Below are 19,653 nucleotides of genomic sequence, written 5' to 3'. Positions count from 1 at the left end.
CTGTTCTTTGTGATAGAAATAATGCCACCTTTGGGGTTCAAAAATATAAAAGTGAACAATACCTTTCCCCCATACTCAAAAGGTGTGATAGAAAACGTTATTTGCTCATATGAACACACATTTATTCGTTACTAGATGCTCCTGTTCCAAAACCTAGTGAGCTGCCTACATAGGCTGCATTTTAAGGCATCATGGACACAAAGCCTTGTGGACGAGTGAAGAGAGTGACATGTTGTAAATATACTTACAGCAATTCACTCAATACTGAAACAAACAAACAAATAAATTATTTTGGTGTGTTATGTATTTTTATGCTTACTGGAGTATTTTATTAGTTGCATGACTAATGGCAGACTAGTCACAGACATAGTGATAATCTTCACGTTCATTGATTATAATATAAAATTCAGAATTAAGATTCATGCCTCAATCCATCATTTATGATCCAAAAAACAAAACAAAATACAAGACACAGTTCAGTCAAGCTGCATTCAGAGGCATAAACTGGAAATAAAGATGCCATTTCTAGGTGTTGTCGGCATTGTGTGTGCCAGAGAGGAGGTTTGCTGAGGGGCAGCATCTCCAGCACAACCATCTTCTTCTTTATTGAAAAAGACAAATGAGGAGGCTTGTAGGCAGACGTGCTTCATTTTAACATCGTGCTGTGGCCCATGGCAAAGTAGTGTGCAATCAATGAGTGTCAAGTATTCCCATAATGTCACATGATGTTTACTTGTGGTTTATTTACATAAAATGAGTGTGTATAAAGAGCATAGCAGAAACACACAACACCTCTACTAAAGATCAGGTATTTAAAGCTCAAAAAGAATCAGAAATAAAAATTCTGACATCATTTTATTTCCATTGTTTGGTGAACTCTAAGTAGGTTTGTGGCAAAACGTGTTTTGTGGCTCAATCTGTGATTTGAGTAAAGTATATTTTGCCTCCCTTTTGATTTTGATGTTGGTGGCCTTTTATAAAGTGGGTTAGCTGTCAGATATGGTATAGAATGAAACCTCCTCCCTAACAAAATTATATCCCACTATTCACCTGTAATCTCACAACGGAGCCCCCGAGGGTGCAATAAATGTTTATTACCTCTAAGCTTCTTTCATAATACCTCCTTCGCTCTAATGCATGTTAAGGGTTATTGAAAACACCTAAGTCTAACACCTGACTTCTTCATCTTATCTTTTTCTCAAAATGTGTATTTTTAGTAGGGGAACAATTTTGTGTTTTTCTACTGATAATCTGAGGTAGACTGAATGGTTATGTGCTCGTCTTCATTACTAATGAAAACCTTAGAGCTTTAAAGTCTTTATACAAAACAACAAAAAATCTGAAATGATCATATTTACTTTCTTAAAATGCATTAAGTATATGTCTTTTTGTATCCTTAAAATGTTTTAAACAAAGAAATAAATAATAATTTTGACCACTTTCATTGCAAAAGCACCATAAAACATCATAAAGTTAGTCTATATGAATTGTGCACTGTATTTTAGAACTACTAAAATTACACAGTTTTACTAATTCGCGACATCTAGTGAAACTCTTCCCAGTATTTTCATGAGAGAAATGAAAATGTTGTGAACGAATCGTTCTTTTGAGGCAAATCTTTTCAATGAATCATTTGAGCTAGATCCCAAAACTGGTCTCAGGTTAATCATGAATCAGACTGATCTGTAGTTTAACTCAGTGACTGATGGTTAACAGCAAACAGGACACTTTTTAAAATGTGACACAGAATGAAGAAAGTCATATGGGGTGATGAAAAAACTTTGATTTGTGGGTCAAATATTCCTTTAAAATGAAAGCTTGCAGATGTGGCCTAGAAAAAGTGAATTTATTCTACATAAAGCGGGGCTCCCCCTCATTCTGTGAGAGTGTGTTAATGAGCACATGATGAATATGGTCTCTGTTGCTGCTTGTTAAGAAACTAGCATAACATACATTACTCAAACAGCTGTAGCTGTATATTTAAAGTATAATAGGAAGATTCATAGCTGCATTGTCAGTTAGTCTCATCATATGGTGTTATAATGCATATGCTGACTCTCCTTTCTCTCTCGGCCTGTCTTTCTGGCGGCCACAGAGCGAGTGGCATGGGATAGGCGTGGATGTGCTCATGGATGTTGTGACAGTGGTTCAGTGAGGCATGAGAAGAAGGGTTACAGTCTTGGCTCAAAGGCAATGGCAGCTGATGCAACAGATGGCAAATGTCTTTGATTGGTGCAAGGTGTCTGATGAGCAGAAATGGCTCTGTTTAATTACTTGTCAAGTTGTCCGTCTGGGGCTGGAGGCTCCTTGTCTGTCTTAGAGGCTTCTGGGACTTCAGGCCTGATTGAATTGCATTGCTGGATGGACTATAGCGCCAAGCAGTTCCTGCATCTGTTGTTTGCACCATCAGAATGTAATTTTTCTCTCTTTTTTTCTTTCTGCAGTATGCCCTGGCACAGAGAATAAACTGAGTACTCTGTCAGACCTGGACCAGCAGTATCGAACCCTACGTAAATACTATGAGAACTGCGAGGTGGTGATGGGTAACCTGGAGATCACCAGCATCGATCGCAGTCGTGACCTGTCCTTTCTTAGGGTAAGTACTCTGTGTGAGATATTACAGGTCTCCACATGACGTCTTGGATTTTGTTGTTGTTCTGTGTCATATCAGAGTCAAAGTTTCAAGGTAACAATTACACCTAGTATATTAGTTACCATAATTTATTTGCCAGTTTCAGTTTCAATCCTGAAAATCAGACGAGAGAGATCTCTGTGAGTTGTAAGTGCATGGAATGAGAATGATTTGTCCACTTAAAAGATAAGAAAGTTTTGTTGTTATAAAGTTTGTTCGTGACTGAAACGCCACTAGTGATGAAAACAAACGATAGAGTCTGACCTCACTGGCGACCTCCCCCTGTCAAGTATAATAACTGAATCTTTTCAATGAATCTTTTCACATCACTACTTCAGTGAGCAAAGCATTCATATTAGTTTCGTGGACTGGATCAACCGTTTAAAAAAAATGACTCAAAAGAGCAATTCACTCATTAATAAGTGAAACTCATTAAATTAGTGAACAAGATTAGATTCAAAAGAACTGAACGATCTTTTTCATGAGTGAATTGCTCTTTTGTGTCAAATCTTTTTACCAAATCAGTGTCAGTATGGTACACAAAAACAAAAACTAATTGGACTGATTGGCTTCTCCAAACTGTCACTGATTCATTGATTCAGGCTTAAATGCTTTCACAAATTAATTTTTTGTCAGTTTTGCAGTTTAAGAAATGTGGTCGCAATGGACTTTATATTTCGATTGAAAAAAGCAGCATGTCATGATATGAGGGTGAGTAGTAACTATTGTCTTATCATTTTAAGGTGAATTATTACAAATAGAGTTAAACAGACTATACCAAAGAGGTTCTTAGTGGACTCACCTCATTACATTGTGGGACAGCATTTCTAGTTGTCCCGTCTGATATCAGCCCTGCAGGTCCATCAGTTTTTCTTAAGTCTTTTTCTGCATTACTAATTGTTCTGGAATCTGTTTTAGATGAGTCGAAAACACACACAAATCCACCCTGCAGGTCAGGAAGACTGTGCAACTGTGCAGGGCAAACATTGGCCTCCCACTGAGGTAATTGGCCAATGCGATTGCTGGTATCAGAGTAAAAGCGGTTGATAAACTGAGTCATATTATTGCTCAGGCTCAATGGGATAATGGTTAGGGAGAAGAACACATTCTGTGCTTAGACATCAATCTAAAAACAATTCCAGTTCATGTTTATTTCGCCACACCATAGGGGATCATATTGTGCCGTGAAAATCACTCCTAGGAAGAGGCTTTAAGATTTAGACTGCCATCATTGTAGGCCAATGAGGTCTCGATGTATCTAGAGGCACCCAGTTGCTCAGGTTAATTGAACTTGTTAATTGAGAACAATAGCAGGGGCAAAGGGTGGAGTCACATGTGTATTTTGTGTAGGATTTTTAATATTTTAAAACATTAATATGACGCTTCCCCAGGGTCTTTCCGTCAGTTGGGAAAAACTTCACCTTGAAGAGACAAAAATGAGAAGAGAAATCTTTTCAGCAGTTGACTAGCCGTCTCTTGGGTGATTGAAACTGATGCTTTCCTTTTTAAAGATAGCTGGAGATTGATGGCCACTTCCAAAACAGCCAGAATAGCTTTAGTGGTAAACAGAGTTCATCTTCTCGTGCCTTCAGGGCTGATGAATTAAACCTGCGATGTGATGAATAACTGTAATTCTGCCTTCTTAAAATTTCCACATTTCTCTTTTGAAGGCAAAGGTTACATTGCATCCAAGACTTGGATGTTTTGCATGGTCCAAGTGGACAGTTGCCCGGTTTCCATGCCATTTATGCGCATTTTCAATTTGCGCTTAAGAAAACCTGAATTTAAACCCTTGATATTCGCATAAACTCTCTAAATTTGTATGCACTAGGCTGTGATGGAGGTTAAGTTTTTTTGCAAAACAGATGCTCTTTCTCTAGAAAAAAATAATAAAAAAGATAAACATGATGCTCCTATGTAATGTGCAATGTTTTGCATTCTCTTTTGTAGAATTTTCCCAAATATATTTAAAACATTTGGATGGAAATCCAACTACTGAAACCCTCTTGCAATGATCCACCATCTTTGATTAGGCCGTCTTTTGGCCCTCCATCACATATAATGCATTAAATGCTTAGTTCAGGATTTAATGAGCCGATATAGAGTTAATAACCGGTTATCATTTCCAAGAGGAAAGCGTAAATATTTCCACAAGGCAGCATGTCATTAGGCTGAAGATTAGATACTGCAGAGTGCCTGGAGTGTGAGGTCTGATTGGAAATATTACTAGATACGGTGTTGCTATGGAGCCCTGACAGAGACCAGAACCATTCTTCTTTTTATTTTCACATTTCTTTTTCTCATCGAGTGTCTCTCTTTTTCTTTCTATGCATTTTCCCCCTTTTCTCATGTTGTCGGTTCTAGTCAGTTCAAGTGGCTTCCCAAAAAACAACGATGCTCCTAGAATAGCTTTCAGATCCTGAGCTGAAGTGACTGGAAGTTATCTTTTGGCACTGTAGCACTGATGTGACTTTGCTAAATGGTCACCGGCCTTCAACTGTTAGTGACATTTTACAGATTTAGAGTAGGAGCATATAAAAACGTTGCTAGCAGTACATTCTTAACAGATCAGCAGATCTTTCAAATACTTACAAATACATATACTTAGCTAGTATAATTTATTCCTGCTATGGCAAAACTGAATTTTCAGTAGCCATTACTCCAATCTTCAGTGTCACATGATCCTTCTGAAATCATTCTAATATGCTGATTTACTGATCAAGAAACATTTCTTATTATTATCAATGTAGAATAACCATAAAATACCATACAATTTTGTGTAATTTGCGGCCGTTTTAAGTCTTATATAAGTAAATTCTAAATAAAACAATTGCAAAAGGAAAGAAACTCCATGTCCTCCAATATTTTTTCACAGCCCGAGGCATCTGTGAGCTTGGATAGGCCGAAGGTTGCTTCTGTCAGAAACATTCACCTCCACTTCCTAAAAACTTCTTATTTGTTTGCTGACTCTAAATATTGATTCAAATAAAACTTACGTTGGAATAGAGAATATTTAGGATGACTTTCCTGGCAAATACTGTCTAAGCAGCCGTTGTTGTGTGGGTTGTGAATACTCGGTTCTCTATTTAACCCTGAGAATATGCAACTCATTCTTATGAAGATGAGCTACAATTTACATCCATAAACTTCAAGAGAATACAAAGTATGTTTGGTATTTGTTTGGTAATAGATGATTCATTGCCAGCTTTTTTTTTAATAACCTAGTAAACTACTGTACAGTCTACTGCCTACATAGTAATAGAGCCTCATAAGAAAGTAGATGATTACTGTTGTTTATAGGCTCATCACTGACTTTTGTCCTTCTTCAGCAGTGGTTATATATTGCTTTAAATAAAGGACTGTGTTGTGATTGATGAAACGTCTTTACACAACCGTAGCCTATAATTTATGATAAAATGGATTTCCAATTTTAGTAAAAGAAAAGTCGAAATTAGGAATGGATTTTATTGGTTGGTTAGCTCAGTAAAATGGACAAGGAGTAATGTAAATACTGATTGTACATTGAATGTCTAAATAAAATTTTATACAGGAAAAAGTGTAATTTTTGCATTAGAAATGTAATTGAGTAAAAGTCAGTTCCAATAGTGTTTCTAAATTCCTAAAATTGCATAATAAAGTACACTAATGGAGTAATGGTAATGTCTGTAGTTTTTTCACATATGCTGCATTAGATCAGCTGTGATCGGAGAGACGTTTTCACAGCGCCCTTCAATATTAATGAAGACTGATGAAGTGTTTGGGAGCCCATGTCTTTCAGCTCTGCCTAGATGGGATTGACAATCGCAATTAGCAAACTCTCAAGTTCATTTCCATCACTTTAATATGACACGAAGACAGGCTTAAAAGGGGAGCAAAGAGAAGGAGCATGAGAGAGGACGAGAATTTCATTTGCTTTGGTAATAATGTGTAAAATATTAGTGCAATTAGTGCAAAAAAAAAATCCTTGTCACAGAAATTCATATCTTGACTGACAGTTACAATAAATCAATGAATAAATAGAATAATAAATATTCATTATAAATTAAATAATAATATAATATAATATAATAATGTTAAAAGCAATACAGCAATAATTAAACAGTATGATTGAAAATACATTCTACAGTATATATGTTACCATGAACATATTTAATATTATTATTATTGTTGTTATTATTCTTATTATATATTTTATTTTATTACATGGTCTGTCGAATACTGGATTCTGTTGGGCTGGCATTAACGTTTAGTGCACAAGTAGTTCCAATTCAGTTTAATCACCGTTCCATATTAATGTGCTGCTTTAATTGATGCACAAACACACACACACACACACACACACACACACACACATTTGTTTTTGTAAAAAGTGGGGACATCCCATAGGTGTAATGGTTTTTATACTGTTTTTATACTGTACAAACTGTATGTTCTATCGCCCTACACCAACCCTACACCTAACCCTACCCCTTACAGGAAACTTTGTGCATTTTTACTTTCTCAAAAAAACTCATTCTGTATGGTTTATAAGCGTTTTGAAAAATGGGGACATGGGTTATGTCCTCATAAGTCACCCTCTCGTTGTAATACCTGTGCCATACCCATGTCATTATGCAAAGTTGTGTCCTGATATGTCACAAAAACATGCACACACACACACACACACACAGAGAGAGAGAGAGAGAGAGAGAGAGAGGGAGAGGGTGCACTCGCTCTAACACACATGAAGTGAAAGAGAGTGGTATTTGTTAGCGGTTTGCTGTGATTTTTATTAATAAAATAGCCTAGACACTAGATTGCTACATTATAATCCTCAACAACAAGGTGATAAAATTTTGCTGTTTTTGAAGTAATTAATTGTTTGTAGAGAGATGCGCAGATGCAGGTAGCACACACACACACACAACTGTCATCTCTCTCTCTCTCTCTCTCTCTCTCTCTCTCTCACACTCTCCGATCGATCGCTCGATCGATCAATCAATAATTAATTGAAATAAATGCTATAATTAATTCAAATAAATGTGATCTCATCGCACTATTTAATCTCTGTGTCTGATTTGAAGTGGCAGAATGCTAGAGCTAACGAACCGTAACTGACAAAAATAACTGTAATTTTTACCCTTCCGGTCAAATATTGCTCTGCAAAGAGCAATACTAGGAATGGAATAAGTGGGATAATCAACGGCTTGCCATGCATTGAAGAATTTTAAATACACAACATGGAGGCTAAGAACGTATATCTAAAATCTTATTTTTTTCTTTCTATTATTATTATGGGCACCAAACATCTGTTTATTATACCAGTAACTAGTAAACTAAAATATACAGAACAGTGGAATGATGGGGATTTATTATTAATATAATATTTAATATTGATCTAATAACAATTAATATTAACATTTAATTTAATATTTATTATTATTATCATAAAATATTAATGTTATATTTATTATTGAAATGTCAGTAAAAAAAGAAGGAAGTATTAAAATATAAATTATAAAATGATAATAATAATAATAATAATAATAATAATAATAAATTGTATTAGTTTTATTGTTGTTGTTGTTTTTAAAATGTCAATGTTTTAATAAATATATTTACTTTAGTACAATAAGCATTCCAATTCTGTTGTAAAATCTGGGTCCTTCAGCAACTTGAGAATGACTGAATCTTTTTACCTCATATTTATGCAGGCACAGTTTAATGGAGTTTTGGAAGAAATATAAACACTCCCACACATGCATGTAAAAACAGAGGAAGAGAGAAACCTCTTTCTCAGCTCATGGATCGCTCGAACATCTCCTCGCTTCTCCTGCCTACGGCGAATGTCAGCACAGGTTCACATTCACAAAAGCCCGGCACACGCGGCAGTGCTGCAGTCAGGGATGTCTCACTTCCCGTCATGATGAGTGTCGTCCAGCTCTGGAAGAGCGACAGCACCTCAGGAGACAGTGAGAAAGAAAGAGCAGGTGTTTGAGCTGAAAGAAGAGACAGTGATACAGTGAGATAGGGGGAAAGCATTGTAGCATTTGGTTTACTATAGAGTTGGTTTGTATATGTTTGGGACCAGTCAGTGTTTGTCAGCAAAAGGTTTAACTCTGTTTTGTGGATAGCTAGCAGATATATTTTGAGGCCAACGTGCCATATCACTCAACAAGGCAGAAAAGAAAGTCTAACAAGATTCTTTACCTCTTCCTTCTTCAGCCCTTCATGCCTATTTCCTAAACATATATAAGTGAATGAGCAATTTCCCAGCCGTTTCACATTATGTTTAGAGTTTTGATGGAAATTGCAATAGAGAATATATACTTTGTAGGCATATATTTCTACTGTAGCTAATAACTTCTTTTTTAAATTGTGAAATATTATTACAGTTTAAAAGAACTGTTTCTAGTTTAATGTATTTTAAATATAATTTATTCCGGTAATGCAAAGCTGAATTTTCAGCATTCATTACTCCAGTCTTCAGTGTCACATGATCCTTCAGAAATAATTCTAATGTGCTGATTTGGCACTTAAGAAGCATTTCTTCTTATTAGTGATTTTGAAAACAGTTTTGCTGCTTAATATTTATGTGGAAGCCATGATACATTTTTTAGGATTCTGTGATGAAAATAAAGTTGAGAAGAACAACATTTATTTGAAATAGAAATATTTTGTAAAAAAAAAAAAAAAAAAAAAAAAAATTTATATATATATATATATATATATCAATGTCTTCACTGTCACTTTGATCAACTTAATGCATCCTCGAATAACTATTTATTAATTTCTATATTAATTTGTTTAAAGATGTGAAATTTGAATTAAAAATACTGACCCCAAATGTTTGAATTGTAGAGAGTGTCACCATGACAGTAACTTTATTATTATTTTTCTCCTTACCTATTGTTTTATTATTCTTGAACTTATGAAATTATTTTTAACAAATCTTAATCCTAGCCATCACTGCTGGAAGGAAAAGTTTTGGAGTCCTAATTATTGAATTCTATAATTATTGAATTATTAGGCTATAGTTACATTTTTAAGTAATTCATAATAAATGCAATTTATAAGTTTGAAGATTCCACATTTATTGTCAGAATAAACACCGCTAGAAAGCCCAGGTTGTGGTAGTTGACTCCTCTGTGCAGTAGGAGGTGATGTGCTTGACCCTCGTCCCCTCACAGCAGGAAAGTACTGCTGAGGTTGTGCTGGTCATGTGTTTAATAATGGCTGGGTCAGTGTTTAGTGGGGAGGCTGAAGTTCACAGGCTCTGTCCTGACTCTGAGTGTCAGGAAGATGTATGAGCTGTAGTCAGGGCACATCCTCCCCTCACAGTGCACACTAATGATGCTACAAGCCCTGATGGACACCTTCATTACAGTCAGATCCATCATTCCACTGTTGAGGAAGCTACTTTCAAACTCCGTCTTGACAAACTGTAAACTACACATAAAGTAGTTCAATTACAGTCATGCTTGTCTTTTCGAGTAGTTTGCCACCGTAGATGTTACACAAAGTCATGATTAATTTATTGATGTGCAGTTCAAGTGGAAATATTCTTCAGGCTTGTTCTGGATTGTGAATTTGTGACCTCTGCTGTACATGGAAATATTTGCTTTTTTTTTTGTTTTTTTTTTGTTTGGTAATGCATGAGCAAGACTTTTATTTTTTATTATTTAGTTTAATTAGTTACTTTTAATTTATTTATTAATTTATTTATTTATTTCTGTTTTGTTTATTGTGTTGTTAACAGTTAAATGTATAATTCCATTCCATGCTGTTCCATTGTGACAACTTTCCCTATATAGTGTGCTGAAATTATTGCAACAATTTTCTTTTTCCTTGGAAATAATGGTGAAAATGTTCTGTAGCTTTATTTTTTTTTTATTTATAATTTTTTTTGTTTGTTTATTTATGAAATGAAATGAATACTCAGTAAGGATGCATTAATTCAGTTAAGAATCCTGAGAACCCCGGTCTCTCCTCGTTTGCAGACAGGAAGGTGACTTTCAACAGAGTGGAGGCATGTTGTGAAGGTGACAAGCTCCTCCGTGTTAACTGAGATGTCTTCCACCCACCACAGCAGAGCGCACAACCTGACAAGCACTCCGCGTCTCTCATATACACTTTTCAATCCCGGAGAAAGAAGAAGCAGACAGATAAAGAGAGTCAATGAGAAAGAGAGAGAAACGAGATAAAGACGAGGAGAAGCATAGGTTTCTTATCTCAAAAGAACACCGGTCATTGAATAAAGAGCATGAGAGGAAAAGCAGCAAGGGAGTCACAATAATCTGTCCGGGCCGCACTTACACTAGCCGTCTCGTTGTCCTATCTCCCTCCGTTCTCTGTGGCGGAAAGGTGAATGTGGGACTAGGCCACACTCACACGCTAAATGAAATCAATTTACACAAAAGCAGCACTCACTCCGGGCTCTCAGTATGGGTCGTGTCTACAATGGCTGAACATACTTTATTAACCGCTGCTTCCTGATAACAAAGCCATCTGGAATTAAGTGGAGATTTCCCACCATCCACACACTCCTCACGTAAAGGAGCTCATTCGCAATATGAGACACCTTTTAGTGGCTTCTCTGGAGCGCTGTTAGGGAAGCAACTCATAATCATGTCCAGACTAAATCTACAGTCTATTTAAACATTGCTTTTGTCATTAGTACAACTCTAAGTCAGTTCTCTTTTTGGTTTTCTTTTCTTTGGTTGCCAAGAAAGGGATGTTCACATAAAAATAAACCCACTGAGCAATTTATTGGCAGCAACTTTTTTATTTAATTTAATTTAATTTAATTTAATTTAATTTTATTTTATTTTATTTTATTTTATTTTATTTTTTATTTTTTTTTATATGTTTTTTTTTTTTATTTTTTTGTATATTATATTATAGTATATTATATTATATTATATTATATTATATTATATTATATTATATTATATTATATTACCAAATCCCTGGTATCTGAGAAGTTGCCAGTGGTCTGTAACCTAAAATCATTTCATTTTTGTAGAATACATTGTGGCAATATGAAATACTAATTTGTAGAGGACAATTGCTTGTCTGATTATTGCCGTAAGACTTTAAACTACAGGACATGAAACCAAATGTGTTTAGGTCCTCTTGTCTTTATCAACCCCCATTTTCAGCATGGAGACAAAAATGCCATACCCAAAATAAGAAGGTTGCTGCTCATGAGGCTTTCTGACTAGATACATAATCAACATACTGTATGTTCACAAAGCTGACACTTCAAAGTTTACTGTTCAAGAATCAGAATTACTCAGACTGTTATGATAGTAGAGAGATATAAGCTCAAACATAAAAACAAAAATAAAAATATTAAGAATATATATAGTGCAGCTGCATAAGAGCTAACATTAGCATCAAGCTACATTAGACAATTCATGACATTAATAGTACACTTTTACTCAGAACTTATTTTAAACCACCTTCGAGTGTTTGTAATAACCTCCTTTTGAGGTTTGAGGCAAATGAGGTTCCTCTGAGTCAGAGCGCGAGCACGGAAGAGTAAACATACCGAGACAGCCCAGGGGGCTGCTAATTTTCATCAGATTGTGTAAATCAGTAGAAAATGAATAGAAATGTTGATTCTGTCTGAAGAAATATGAAGTAAACGTGTAAATATATCTATATATCTCCATGTATATGCATCTTTGGAAGCCCTTATTGACGCTTTTCAGTGCAGCTATGTGAACACAAATAAACCGCTCCAGATGTGACTGAATATGAATGCGTGGTGAATTTCTATTCCAAATATGACATATACAGATTTATTATGTTGCACTAATAAATTACTGTCACTGCAACAATTTTTTATCAAAACAGTGGTCAAATATCAAAGCTAGAGTCTTTAATCTTTCTAATGATGCACAGTTTGTCCAGATCAAGTAGAGTGTGATGTTTTAACATGCTGTGGAAGTGAAACAACAATAATCTGAGGCCGTCTCTGATCTTTGTCAGTTAAGGGGTTTTTAAGCACCACACACTGTATGGCTGCATAATAATGCAAGAAATGAGTAACAATGGATGCACAGAAGACTCTTTATCTAAACTGTGTGACAAAAATGAGAACAAATACCAGTCTCAGACTTCAGTGTTTGTATCTCTGCTGTGTACTGCGGATTCAGACTGAACATAAACATATTTTTTTTTTCTGAGTATGAAAGTGTGCTGCTCTGTGTTTAGTCAGGTAAGTGTTATCCATCGATCATGTATGCAATGGAGGCAAGTAAGTGGGTCAGAGCCTGGTGCAGTGGCATTGCCTCTGCCAGTGCTCGTTCTCTCTCACCTGCTCTCTTCCACAGCTGATATTTCTAATTTCTTTCTCCTTTTTCTTGGTGGATATGTTCAGTTGCGGTCTATAGTTTTAAGATGGAACAGCATTTACAACCAATTTTGCCTCCATAATGTGGCATATTTCAAGACTCAGTCCCCCTGCAAAATCTGATCTCTTTGAAATCCAAAGTTATTCCATTGGCTGAAGAAAAAATACGTGTTTTTTATTTATTTATTTATTTATTTATTTATTTATTTATTTATTTATTTTTTATAGTCCTGATCTGAAATCCTACAATACACCTTGATGTTTAATCATGAAAATATTTTATGTCATATTTTATCTCTCTTTGTGTTTTCAGTTAGTGTCCTTACAACCTTCTAAACATAGTATACAATTTATTTATTTAATTTAGTTTTTATATGCACTGATACTGTGAAACACTTTCAATCAGGCATTGCCAACTGTGATTTTGTAAGGCAGTTGAATCTTACTTGAGACTGGAACCTACTTTTGAGGAAGCTTGGAGGACAACCACGGAGGGTGAGGGTCAGGTTCACTATTAAGATGCTAATGCTTCAATTGAAAAGGAAGGTCATTCCAGAGGTTGATAAATTGTAAATTTTAATGAACGACTTCCAACATGCACAGATGAATCATGCACAGCAAGACCATAAAAGTGTTTTAAAGATTAATCTGGTTTAATGTTGACTTGTATGTTTTGTTTTGTTTTTCTAATCAGTATTAAAACTAATAATCTCTCATAACAAATTGTTTTCAGTTGCTAAAGAGAACAGCAGGGAGAAAAAAAACACTTTTGTGTTTGAGCTTGTGAAACAAGAAGAATGTCCTCTGCTGGGGGTATTACTGGTTTTATAGCAGTCAAGACAAAGGAGCTGGCTGTGGAAAGGAGGCCCTGAGGACTGGAGTTTCAGAGGAAGGACAGAATAGGTAAACAATGGAAATGAAGACTAATACCTGCAGAAAGAGGGCTGAACAGATGCGACACGCTCTGACGCATGATAGGACTGTCTGAGTGGTGTGTCCACACAAGACCGGCTCTCTGCAGAGAGGGTGACAGTCAGACAGGTGCGTGCTAGACGGCAGACGCCGGGATAGCCGGGAATCCATCTTGTTTTACACCAGTCTAGCTAGGCCACAGCCACGGCACTCTTCTGTTTCTATTAGAGCGGGGGTCCTTGAGCGCCATGGGGTGGTCTTTGTGCCACTTGACTTTAATTATGATTGGTCGTAGCTTGTCCCTCTGACCTTGTTTTAAGGCAGAGGAAACAAATCACAGTGAGGGAATGTGAGCGAAAGGGTCTGTTTTTTAACCAAGGACTAACCTGCCTTTAAGAGATGTTCATTGGAGAGATTAAAATGTAATTTATTCTGCTTAAACTATGGTGTGACGTAGCCTCGGCATAATCAGTTTAGTAAACGAATGGCTGTGCGCATCGTCCGGTCTGTTTACTGGCCCCCTCCCTGTCTTACACTTTCACACAATAACTAGTGGCTGTTTAAATAAGAACTCATTAGAATTACATAGCCATTTAGCTAAGTGACATTGGGTGTAATTGTACCATCCATCAATTGCTGTGTGTAATAACACACTTGGAAGAGCTGAATGTTGATTAGCTAGTGGCCAATTTCTGGTGTAGCTGAAAATAATGACTGAGAAAGGGCCATGGGGCAAGGTGAAATTGCCCTCTGAGGAGCCGGTCACACTCACTGACCTGTGCGGGCCAAATTAACTTCTTTTAAAACCAATGAAGACGTTATCGTTACTCCTGCGTGGGACCCAAGCCACTTGTAACTTGTCTGCTGTTAAATAAAGCTTAAATAAAGCAGTGGATTTAGTTGTCATACAGGGTTGTATTATATATCCAAGTATTATCTCAGAAACAGGTTTGAATCATATAACATGCACTTTAAATCATATAAAATTAAGCAATATATTAATAACAATATTCATTGGCCAAAAGTATTTTTTGTAACTTTATAGCTAATAGAATTTTAATATATTTCTATATAATTTTTGATGATCTTTTTTTATTATTATTATTGAATTTTTTAACTAATAGGTAAAAATGTATAGGCTTAAACGGTGAAATAATAAATCACACTGTAAAAATGTAATACAATATATAACTGTAATATATCATTTTTAGTGTTTTATTAATTTACATTTTGTGTTAAATGGTAAAACATATATAATAAAACTATAAAACTATTAAAAAAAGATTAAAACTATAAAAAATCAACAGTGATGCTCAGAGTATATTTTATAATTATAATAATAATAATAATAATAATAATACTTTTAACTGTTATTATATAATTATATTATTACTGTGAATCGTTAATAGTAATCTACATTCCCTTCAGAAAGCTGAGATCTGCCAGTGAGCGTGATACCACCACAAAGAGGCACAAAATCACTTTCCAGAACATTTTCATTTACTGTTCCTGGCTGGTGGAATGATCTTCCAACCCCTATCCAGAAAACTGATTCCCTGGCTTTTTTCAGTCGACAAAAAAATGATCTATCTCTGTCAAGCTTGTACTTATTTGGACAACGCTGATTAACTGTCTTATTCCCACTCATTTCAATGCTTATCTTTTCCATTTCCTGTTTTTTCAATGTTTCCTCATTTATTGCTCCTTGTTCTTAACTTGCCCTTCTCTCTTTCCTTTTTATTTCCCTCATTCTGTCTGTTTCTGTCCTGAGGTGTTAGCATGTGCAGTGTTTGCCTGTAAGGTTGCCTCCTGTGTGTTGTTGCAGCTTAATAGGGACAACAACAGCGCCACACATTCCCCTCTCTCCTGTTGCCCTTTCTCTCTCTGCAGAGAGGACCGTCTAAAAACCAATTGCCGGGCTATAATTATGGCTTTAACTAGGGACTAGTGCAGCCATTAATCAAGTTCACCAAAAAGCACATGCTCTGCCTGGGCCGTTTCTCATACTCTTAGTTTCTGAGCATGTGTGGGCTTAAAATCACACAGAAATAGTGCTGTGGTCCTACCTGCTCCAATCTCTATTCATTGATAATCCCTCCCCCCTGGAATGCTGGCCTGTTCCTCCTACAAAGCTATCGTATGGCTTCAGAAGACTTGGAATATAGCAGACAAGTGGTATAGACCACTTTCACACTGCTAAATCTTGGTTCCCACAGCCTTTGACCAAAAAATTAATGTGATTTTTCTTTTACACTCATTTGTGATTACTGGATTGCTGGACCTTTTTTTTTCATAGTGATTCTACTTGCAGAAAGCAATTTTCTGCCATAAAAATGTAACTATAAATATACAAAATACACATTTCTCTGACTTTGACTTTTAAGATGATTTAAGTTTTTACCATGATTTTTAAGCTTTTCTTTAAGGCTTAGCGCTAGTCCATGACAACTTTATTCTACTGGCTAGATTTGTATTACTTGAAGGAAATGGCAGAACTTGCAATGCATTGTGTGATAAAACGTGATTATAATTCACTATGCAAATAATATAATAATATCATCACTGGGAAGTCTCAAATCTGAACATAATTTTCTTAAAAGCACTTTTGACTTCTTAATGTAACAAATTTTTGCCATTCGTTTGTTCACTCATTTACTCATTCACTCATGCATTAATTTTTAAAATTAAATTTACTTTAGCATTTTACATTTTTCTTGTCTATCTGTTGATTTTTTGTGAAATGATCTAATTTGAATTGTTAAACTTCTACTTTTTTTGTACTGTATATCATTTCATCCCTAAGTGCACAATGTATTTTTAAACTTTGTTTACATATTATTCATTTAATTTGCCTTAAAATGGAAACTTGTCACTGGCGCTAAACAATTAAGTTATTGCAAAATATTTCCATTGCAAAAACAAAATTCAATTCTATGGCAAATCAAATATATACATCCAAAATGCATTTGAATGGAGATGCTGGCGATGAATTGATTGAAAGTTTAAAGGAAAACAAAAAGACTCATGAGGGATTTCAGTACAATGATCACCTTGTAAGCTCTGTAATGAAGTGAGGAAATGCTATCTGCATGTCTCACACAGTAGCTGGCCCAAATGCTGAGAACACTCGCTAACCTCACTTTGATTTGTGGGAGCAGGAGGCCGTGGCATGGCACCTTGGCTAATGAACGGGGTTATAATTGAGATGGAATGAGCCACAGATATATTCAGCTCTGCAACGCTCAAGTAACACGCCACCCCGCCGGCTTAAAGAGGTCAATACGAGAGCCGTCACCTTTCATTGCAAAATTTTAAAACAAAGGCTACTTCACAGGGAGGGGAAGGGGAGATTAAGACGCATTTCTTGCTTCTTCCCTTAAATAGAGGCGACAGACTAATTTAATTGCTCATCAGCTAATGATGCTGTTTTAAAGCGCTAATATCCCTCACTCTGAAAGCAAGGCCGATAAGAGCGCCGACGGAACCAATGAGGGGACAGCAGCACACGAAGAAAGAAAATGGGAGGGAAAAAGAGAAATAGGGAGCGAAAGAGAGAACGGTTGTGTAATTACAACCCTTTACTGTGAAATTAAAGCATTGTCACAGAGCGTGCCAGCTCCTCCCCGCACCAGTGTTAGGACTTCATCTTCCCCTCATAAATACAGTCAGAGCTGGGTAATTATAGACGTTTTGTATAGTTTCAGGCACGAATAGCAATGAAAGGCAAATTGCTCGTTCTCTTTTTTCTTTTGTTCATAAGTAGTCAAATTCAAATAATAAAAAAAACGAGCGAGCGGGAAAGTGAAGTGGCTGTGTGAGTAATGTGCGTTTGAAAAGCCAGTTATTTCCAGAGCCGCCTGTAAATCTGGATGCGGCCGGACGGAGTTCTGACAGCATTGCAACCTTTAGAAAATTTGATGATAATGCCTCAGACCTTTGAATGGATGCGGGCCTGAATTTATTGCCTGGCCGAGAGAGCTTTTCTCGGGAAAGCTCATAAATTCGCCTGTAGGGATAGTGAGCACACTGTTTAAAGAGATCGATGGACTGTGCCGAAACGTGCCTTGTGACACCAACACAAAACCAAAGGCATGTATGTTTCCTGCATATATCGGGGTGAATTTTAACGTTAGGGCTGGTTTATATTGGTTAAGCTACACAAACACAAAAAGGAATTTGCTGTATAAACAATTCTCGCTCAGTAAATTTCACAAAAAAGTTACAAGGAAACAGTCAGTAGTATTAAATTGAAAAAAATTTTATAGTCAATTTAGGAACACAGAGTGGTCCCCAAAATATTAATTGCTTCATATTTTGAAACCTACCAAACTTCATTGTGTGAAACCAAAGCAAACTTCAATGGTTTGAAAAGTGTGCTTTTGTTAGATTTCTTTAAGATAAATGCCACGTGTTTAGATATTTTGGTATATAATACAAACCCATGTCACCCAAAATCATTTTCAGGGCCATTTTAAAAGGGTAGACACACGTTCACGGCAGCCCTGGATCGTTTACGTCATTGTAAATATGTCACAGTGAATAAAAGACGCTTGCTTTTAGCTTCCTTTTGTTACTAATGGAGTGTGGTACCTGATAAACTCTTTTCCCTCAGTTTGAACCCAAGAGATCGGTTGTGTTTCAACAAACTGTTTTTAGTTACTGAATTCATGACAGAGGCAAGAAAAAACAATGCAGAGAGCTATAGAGACTTTGTGTCTATCCAGATGCTCTGGTCAATAAAGAGGCACATTAACCCTCTGTAAGGTGAACACAGGCTCATTGAATTAAAGACTGCTAGCATAAAAGCACAGCCCTCTCTGTGTAAAGGAGCATTCATCCTGACAGCGATGAAATCACTGCAGGCCACTTGGTCATTCTTAAAATGTAGGACATTGTACATTTCTTAAAGGGCACCTATAGGCATAATAGGTATAATATACTATGCAAAATCCACTTTGGACATAAATGTGTTGGCAGTGTGTGAACACAACCACCCCACAATTATAAAAATCCACCCACTAATTTTTTAATCCCCTTTAAACCAAGTCAGTCTCACTAGGCCTGCCGTTTTGATTCTCATGCAGTGTGACATCACATTGTATAGGGCCGGGCCACGGGGGTTGATTGACAGCCCTGCATTGCGATAGTTTCTGCCCTCATCGGTTGTACGCTGTCCTCCTTTTTCTCTGTGCTCGAGCAGGTGTAACGTCAACAATGTCTCTCAAGCAATCCTGATTCTCTGTGTTTGTCTATAAGACTGAACATAAGAGTCTTAATTTTCTCCCAACATCTGAGCTGCTGAGGAAATTGTGGATTACTTTCATTTTTCGCTTTCAAATCTTCCTAAATATGTGTACCACTCACGATACCTTTGTGAATGTCATGTCGTTATAGTGCTTATAGTGTTTTAACCATATTTGTGTGCATACATTAAGTATTTTTTAACTGATCAGCATCACGCGTGTGAGATTAGTTCACGCCGTTCGTAGCGTGAGATTCGTTCGGTAGCGCGCTCAGTCCATTGATCTGCACCGATGATGGGTCAGCGCGGCACGAGCTCTGTAACACTGCGCTATTTCGTCCCACTTTCAGTGCATTTGGCTTTCCATGTACGGCTAAAAATTTATTCTCACGCTCTCTGTTATGTTGCTTCTACCGGCTGTTTATTGCTGTAGATATGCAATGCAGAGAGATGTAAACACGACGCCCTCTTCTGGAGACAGGGCGGGAATATGCAGCTCATTTGCATTTAAAGCAATACACTCCAAAA

At 36.4% G+C, this 19,653-nt stretch overlaps 1 protein-coding gene across 3 annotated transcripts in view; it reads left to right on the top strand.

Moving 5' to 3' along the window:
* LOC109096391 (receptor tyrosine-protein kinase erbB-4-like) overlaps nt 1-19,653 on the top strand; it is a 293,046-nt gene that overhangs the window by 140,961 nt on the left and 132,432 nt on the right. For all 3 annotated transcript variants that reach the window (XM_042731733.1, XM_042731732.1, XM_042731734.1), the window contains exon 2: nt 2,445-2,596. In XM_042731733.1, the coding sequence (XP_042587667.1) occupies nt 2,445-2,596 (152 nt within the window). The remainder of the gene's footprint in view (nt 1-2,444; nt 2,597-19,653) is intronic.

This window comes from Cyprinus carpio, chromosome B9, assembly GCF_018340385.1.
Source record: "Cyprinus carpio isolate SPL01 chromosome B9, ASM1834038v1, whole genome shotgun sequence".
Taxonomy (NCBI): Eukaryota; Metazoa; Chordata; class Actinopteri; order Cypriniformes; family Cyprinidae; genus Cyprinus; species Cyprinus carpio.
The sequence above is the reverse complement of the archived record's forward strand: the minus strand, read 5'-3'. Positions and strand labels throughout refer to the sequence as shown.